A 7,890-nucleotide genomic window follows, 5' to 3' on the forward strand; every position below is an offset into this window, starting at 1 on the left:
TTCTGCGCAGACCTTATTCTAAATGCAAAGTTTATCCATTACAAGTGAAGTTTTGTTGCGTTCCCGCTAAGTAGTCACGAAGGTTCGCTATCTGTACGAGAACCGAACGCAGGTTTGACGTAATATTTCGGCGTGATTTATACCTGTTATGGCTTGCTACAGACGTTCATAACTTTTCGTCACGTCCAATTCCCCAGAAGTTTTGTAACGAAGCCACTCGCAAACAGCGTCATTTCCATTGCATCATAACATTATATTCTTGCTATTTATACTTCATTGTTCTGGACGTTGAAGCTTACACAGCATACGCGTTTCTTTCGTAAATGCCACGCACACTCTGAAATTGCCCCGAAACTCTCCTGGTACGTAATCAATTTTACGGATTGCCTGTGAAAGCGATGGTCGTGGTTACAGCGACCGGCATATAAGCGTTCGCATCAAACGCAGGGTTCAATTTAAGCTCACTGTCCTTATCACGAACTATCTAGAGCAGCTGCACTAAGCTTTCATTTGTCTTTTTTTTCTGTTGCATAATCCTAGAAATGAAGACACGATGGGACCAGGATCTGTCGCCGTTCATCAGTCAGCGACAGGGATGTCACCAAATCGTTTAAGTGGTTTGGTTAGGTTTATAGGGGTTTAACGTCCCAAAGCAACTCAGGTTATGAGAGACGCCGTAGTGAAGGGCTCCGGAAATTTCGACCACCTGGGGTTCATTAACGTGCACTGACATCGCACAGCACACGGGCCTCTAGAATTTCGCCTCCATCGAAATTCGACCACCGCGGCCGGGATCGAACCCGCTCTTTCGGGCCGGCAGCCGAGCGCCATAACCACTCAGCCACCGCGGCGGCTAAATCGTTTAAGTGTTTTTCACTGTAAAGAAAACTGTACTTAAAATTCCTACCAGAAAGCAGTCATTTCTCGAAGACAAAGTGTAATCAATGGCTGTGTTTTATTTTGCTTTCTGTCGCCAATGTTTTTCAGCCCGCATTCCTGCCTGCTAAGTGCTGCAGCTTTAGGTGGTACTACACTGGGTCGCGATCAGCGGAAAGCGCATTCACCTCGCAGGGCCGTCACAAAACTCAACGCGGGCCGACGCAGTTAATCCTGTCCGTCGACCGGTCATCCCGTTTTACGGTCTCCTCCCGAATCGCACCGGTCGAAACCGAGGCCGTTAACGACCAAGCGACCGGCACACTTCCCGGGTCGGTCCTTGTCGATGTATTCGGTTAGTACAGCAAAATGCTGCTTTTACGCTGCCTACCTGGTTGACGTAATGTACCTCCACGAATAACGCTCAATTTTAGGTAAGCGGGGAAAAAAAACGCATCAACGTCCGGCACATCGGAAGAGAGGTATTAGGGCGTGCAGATTAACTAATAAATGAGTTAGAAGGACAGCCCAGCGCATCTCCCAAAACAAGCAAAAAAAGAACACGTCGCAAAATATTCATTCAGGCTCGTTAGTCGCTATGTATTGGAAGAGCAGTGCGAGAGCGAGACAACATCGTCAGAGCCGCGTCTTATTGTTAGCCTTGCTGTGACCTACATACACTGTCCCTGTCCCTGTGATTCAAAAGTGAAAATTTTGGTTTCGCGAGAAGCAGGCGTTGCTTTGAAGCGAAAACCAAAATTGAAAGCTGCGATTCGAGCTGACGAGGATAAAACGGTGCTCGTAAGTGGTTTCAGGTGAGTAGTCTGAGTGCACTGCCCAAGAGTGCGGTCATCGAAATGGGCTAGCCGGATATTCACGGCAGCTAAACTGGGAAGAACGTGAGAGATCGTGCCTGCAAGCAGAGCAGAGCGCGTCCGAAAGGGGACGTTTTCCACGTCGAACGGGAGACATCCCGTCGCGGGACGAGTTAACGGGATAGCGCGATTTCTCGGGAAGGTGGGGAAGTGTAGACGTAGTGTGTTCCTACCTGCTGCAGCTGGCGCCATCGGAAGCATCCCCAGCAGCTGGTGGTGGTCGGCGTGGCCGCCATGGCCCGGCCGTTCCGGGGTGGGTCCGTGACCGGGCGGTCCGCCGACGGCGTGGCGCTACTTTTTACCTGCGTCGCGTCGCTCGCCGGCAGTCTACGCGGCGGGGCCTAGACGTCGCCATTCTGGCTGGCGCCCGCCTGCCACCGATCGATTGCGGCCCGTCGCAGACGACGAGCAGCGCGCGCTGCTGCGCCGCCGGCCGGTCGTGGCCGCCGCAGCCGACAGATGGCGCCGGCTAACACCCTTCTTCTCGGAGAGTCCGATCTTGCGATTCTGTCTGAGCAACGGCTGCGCCTAATTGAAGCGACCGCAGGAGATATACTGACACTAGAGTGAAGGTGCCAGCTGCACTTCGATGTACAGCTGTGGCCAGAATACTACGAAGAATGCCTCGCCGTCTGAACTTTTCTCGCGACTTACGTGGAGAAAGTATGACGGCTTTGAAATAAGTACCTACCGTGTGTAGTAAGTGCCCTATAATTTTCTATAGGTAAGGCGTGAGAGCAGTTTGATCGCCGAAGCTTGTTCCGTATTAGTTTGGTCGCGACTGCACACACTATCTACCGTGGTGAAAGTCATTAACGTTCTTGATAGCCCAACATTCTTATGAGGCACAGACACATGGAGTATTAATCTGGCAACGTTAATATTCCATGTCCCGTGATTCTGACCGGTACCGTGGGGGCCGTCAATGCCACAAAGCTGAAGCTACAAAGTGCGCTATTACTTTTAAACTTGCCAAATTGACACCATTCCTGCAATGGTGTTCAGTTCAGGGTACTCAAAAGAACGAGCATATTATCTTGAAACTAATTCCAGCGCTTGATGAAACAGTGATTCGTTGATTTTGCGTCTCTTATCTCTCAATCGCTCTTGGGTTTAATAACCAAGTCGCAACCGCACAGGATTTGCACAACCTCTCCACCACGCTTTACCCGCCTGTTACGGAAGTGAATTATAAAAGAAGATAACATAGACACGAATTCATAAATTAAGGAGTTCAGCGAACAAGAGAATATGCCACTGTAGTACAAACTATCGCTCTGCTGAACTAAAAACAGAATGTTGCACCTAAGTTGCAGCACATGTATCTGACTGTGTGGATGTTCAGGAGCACTAGTGATACATACACGCTTCCAGACTTTGAAGAGAGGCATCAACGGAATCACTCCTCCTATAGGGAAATCAGGCAGCACGTTCAGCTCTTTAATAACTCGAGGAAATAAGCTTTGTTTATAAGAATGATTGCGAGAAAGTGACACAGGAATCTGCACCGCACTCTTAGACAAAAGTCTTCTGGACAAATGGTCTGCAAGTTACCAATGTCCTGACGGTTGAAAAGGAGAGTTTTCTTATTAGAGAGTTACAGCAGACTGCGACCAGCGATCCGCTACCGAGATCTGCTTCAGCGCCCTACTAGCGGGCACTCACTGATTGGTCCCGACGCGCAGCTGGCCTGAACACCCTGAATGAACCCCAAGTCAAACGACTTCATTTGAACTTCCCGCGGCTTCCCCCTCTTCCAGAGCGCCGCGGGAGGATCGAAACTCCCATTGGCCAAGACGCCGTGATCACGTGTTAGCGCGCGCTTTTTTTGCTCCGCACCGGACGCCGGCGCCATTCCCGGGCACGAAGGCATATTTCTTTTGTTTTTGTGCGACAGAGTTTTGGTGGGAAAAGTTTTGGCAGCACTGATGGCGTTTACGTTTTGCGGAGACACCGAGCTTGTGTTCAGCTTATGTGCGCAACAACCTAGAAAACAACGGGAAAAGACTTCTCGTTATTCCATACGGCAAAACCAACGATGCTCGCCCGAAAGGTTTGGCTGTAAAGTGTCGGCCGTGCTAACTTCGAAAATGCGCTAGATCCGCGCCTTTTTGAGGTAAGTGGCCGTTCTTGAGCAGGAAGTCGTGTCTTTCTCTTTTTTTAGTATTTGGTGCGAAGCGCGAGTGACGGCAGTCTTTCTTTGCAGTTAATTACGTTCGGCATGGTTGTAGTTGGATTCGTTCGCTGGCGGGATACGAAAGCCGCGCTTCGTGTTGTCTCAGCGCCGCCGTTACCGCGTCTGGCTCTCCAGGTCTAGCTTTGATGTTGCGCTCTCTGCATGGCGTGTTCGTTTGATTGCAGTTGGACTCGTTCATGAGCTCGACTCTAAAGTCGCGCTTCATGTTGTTTGAGCCAAGTCCTCTACACTGCTCGCTGCGACAGTCTGCCTTTGATCTTGTGCGCACTGCTGTACGTATTTGTTCTTTTTTTTTTTTGCAGTTGTACTGCATATCCGCTCACGAAATCGGTACTGAAGAGGCAGTTCTCTTTGTTTGAACCCCGGCTGTTGATGCTGCTCGCGGTGCAGGTATAATCCTGACTTTGCGTCATTGCTGAACGTATCTGTGCTGGTGGGGTTGCTACCAAAGTCGGCCGTTACTGTGCCTAGGCACTGTTTAACGGCGCCTATATCTTGAATACATTACATCTGCGCGTACAGTATTTGTGCAAGCGAGAACGTCCGTTAAACATAGTCGCAAACATATTGCGTTAAACTCCATCGTAGTTGCCTCCGAATACACGCGCAAATCTGGCTGGTCGGAACTTTTGTAACGTCGATATGTGGCGTTAAATGAATCACTGTCCTAGAGGCGCTCGCAATGGCCACAACAATTTTCAATGTCGTTAAGCTGTCGTGCATGATTTTTAAATTATTTATGAAGGCCACGCTGTATATTTTTCTTCTCTGACTTGCATCTTTCTTCATAAGGTTGGGGAATACCAAATCCTATTTTATTTCCTGCGGCAGTTCAGGCTGCTACGCATTATGCGTGATAATTGCACGATGAAAGCCATTGTCCTCTTACAAGCCATCACGGTATGTGCTGACGCCAGATGACAATCGCCGGAAGGACAGCATTCTACCCTGATAAAAATAGTCTATAGATAGTCTATAGACTCCTTATAGACTCTGTCGCCTTCCTATAGATATTTCTTTTTGTCTATTCATAGTCAATATACTGTCTATAGACAAAAGTCTACTAAAAGTGTAGGGCCATAAATCTATAGATTGTCTATAGACCGTTTATAGTATTTGTATTGCCTATAGACTGTTCCCTGGGATCTGTCTACAGACAGTCCATAGACATTATAGAAAGAAGTCTATCGAAAGTCTATAGACTGTCTAAAAAAATTTTGCATGGGTAGTGAGTCATCCAGTGCTGTAGCTTTGAGCGAAGCAGTGGTGATAACGCCTGTTTTTATTTTTGTTGTCCTTGTTAACCAACCAAGACAATAAATCCATCATCAAAATTTGTTCGATCAAAACCATGTAACAGTGCGCAATTAGGACATCGTGGTCGTCAATCTACACACAAAGATTAAGCGACTACAACTAGTCGGATCATTCCAACGTTAGCCTGTGACTTATCAGCGGTATAGCCACTTCGAACCAATCGCCAAGCTTTCCTGAACTAAAGAAGTAAATATTTACACGAACGGGCAACTACGCGCAGAGAGATTAAATTATGGAAGCATTAAACAGCTATCGATCCATATAAAGTCGTGCGGTATAGAACGTCTGTCTCAAAAAATGGTAAAGGCTAAATATCCGCATACAGCACGTAAATCGTTCCACTTCCTCTTGACGGCGTTCAATTTCAATTGCGACTCGACAAAAGGTGTCGTTCGAAAAGGCAACAATATACGACAATATCCAAAGTCTCGCGTACGCTACTTCCACTGTTTATGCCGCAAAGCGATCGCAGTGGAACGTGGGTCGGGGCATTTATTGGAGCAACAAATGTTTTAATGCCCCATGCCATGATCTTATTTAACAGTTCATTCGGGCGGGGCGCGCCAAAGGACGAGCGTTAGGAGCGCCTGCTAGGTGCACACCCTGCAGATAGGTGCCGCCACTGTCGGCGCACGGGAGCAGCTGAGAGAAGGAGGGCCGGCAACAGAGGAGGAGGGAGCGGATGTCATTACTTTTAGTTCATTGTGCGGCTTTAACAATGAACCGACGATTGGGGCTAGTTGGTATAGCATTTTTGCAATGGAAGCGCTAACTTTGACAGAACGACACAGAGAAACAGAACGAGCGCTTACATTTAATAATAATAATAATAATAATAATAATAATAATAATAATAATAATAATAATAATAATAATAATAATAATAATAATAATAATAGGTTTTGCGGGAAAGGAAATGGCGCAGTATCTGTTTCATATATCGTTGGACACCCGAACCGCGCCGTAGGGGAAGGGATAAAGGAGGGAGTGAAATAAGAAAGGAAGAAAGAGGTGCCGTAGTGGAGGGCTCCGGAATAATTTCGACCACCTGGGGATCTTTAACGTGCACTGACATCGCACAGCACATGGGCGCCTTACCGTTTTTCCTCCATAAAAACGCAGCTTCAACTGTTTTGCTTTCAATAATAATAATAATTGGTTTTTAGTGGAAAGGAAATGGCGCAGTATCTGTCTCATATATCTTTGGACACCTGAACCGCGCCGTAAAGGAAGGGATAAAGGAGGGAGTGAAAGAAGAGAGGAACAAATAGGTCCGTAGTGGAGGGCTCCGGAATAATTTCGACCACCTGGGGATTTCTAACGTCCACTGACATCGCACAGCACACGGGCGCCTCAGCGTTTTTCCTTCATAAAAACGCAGCTTCAACTGTTTTGCTTTCAATAATAATAATAATAATTGGTTTTTGGTGGAAAGTAAATGGCGCAGTATCTGTCTCATATATCGTTGGACACCTGAACCGCGCCGTAAGGGAAGGGATAAAGGAGGGAGTGAAAGAAGAAAGGAAGAAAGAGGTGCCGTAGTGGAGGGCTCCGGAATAATTTCGACCACCTGGGGATCTTTAACGTGCACTGACATCGCACAGCACACGGGCGCCTTAGCGTTTTTCCTCCATAAAAACGCAGCCGCCGCGGTCGGGTTCGAACCCGGGAACTCCTGATCAGTAGCCGAGCGCCCTAACCACTGAGCCACCGCGGCGGGGCCATTCTGTTTTGTTTTTCAGGCGGGAAAAGCTTTGGTAGGAATGGGGGAGGGTGGGCTCACTCAGTTATGGCTGTCTTGATATCAGATAGGCGTGTTCTTTCTTGTTGAGTTTGACGGGTGGGCTGTTCGCATAATCTTCATTTACTGTCATCATCGTAAAGGCTTCGATTCGTTCTCTCTCTTGTTTTTCGATTTTTCGATTACTGTCGTTTTGCTGAGCATCGGTTAGCATGCTTTCTTTTTGTATTTGTTTTCCTGGGGCACTTTTTGATGTGCGTTGCCAGGATGCGTAATGTCGTCACATGAACGCTTGTGCTCATTCAGCCTCTCATTTAGACATCTGCCTGTCAGGCCCACGCATACCTTCTTGCATGTGAGTGATATTTCGCATATAACCCCTTGCACGCAGTCTACATTTGGATCCTTGTGCTCGACGCCACACGTGTTTTTCTTCTTGATTATGTCATCACGTGAGTTCACCATCTTGCGGAGCCCTCTCATCTTGGTGGGTGCCGACAGCGTCACAGGAATGCCGTGTTTTTCCCATATAACCTCTGAGCCACCGCGGCGGCTTAAATCGAATTTTTGCTTTCAAAGGGGTTTATTATTACAGATGCAACACTAACACGATTACAGTGTTTTTCCTCGTTCTTCTCATGCAGCAATCTTTTGACCTGTGAGTGAATTAATGCTTCGACCAGTATAATGCAGTGTGGTCCTAAAATAAAGGTAATTTCGATTTTTCACCGACATTCCCATTCCGTTCCACCTCCGCGCTGTTTAAATTACCCTACTTCTAGCAAGCAAACAGAAGTCTACAGTGTGCACTGCGGTTTAGGCTCTCTTTCAAGTGCATCGCTCACCGTTCGTGTCGACGCTTGTCGTTCTAAGCACGTTTGCTT

General features: G+C 47.6%; 1 protein-coding gene across 1 annotated transcript in view; it reads right to left on the bottom strand.

Moving 5' to 3' along the window:
* Positions 1 to 2,171, bottom strand: part of LOC144106666 (uncharacterized) — a 34,584-nt gene extending 32,413 nt beyond the window's left edge. The window contains exon 1 of the mRNA XM_077639504.1: positions 1,925 to 2,171. Coding sequence (XP_077495630.1) covers positions 1,925 to 1,987 — 63 coding nt within the window. The 5' untranslated portion in view covers positions 1,988 to 2,171. The remainder of the gene's footprint in view (positions 1 to 1,924) is intronic.
* Between the last annotated feature and the right edge of the window lie 5,719 nt (positions 2,172 to 7,890).

The sequence above is a fragment of the Amblyomma americanum genome, chromosome 10 (assembly GCF_052857255.1).
Source record: "Amblyomma americanum isolate KBUSLIRL-KWMA chromosome 10, ASM5285725v1, whole genome shotgun sequence".
Classification (NCBI taxonomy): Eukaryota; Metazoa; Arthropoda; class Arachnida; order Ixodida; family Ixodidae; genus Amblyomma; species Amblyomma americanum.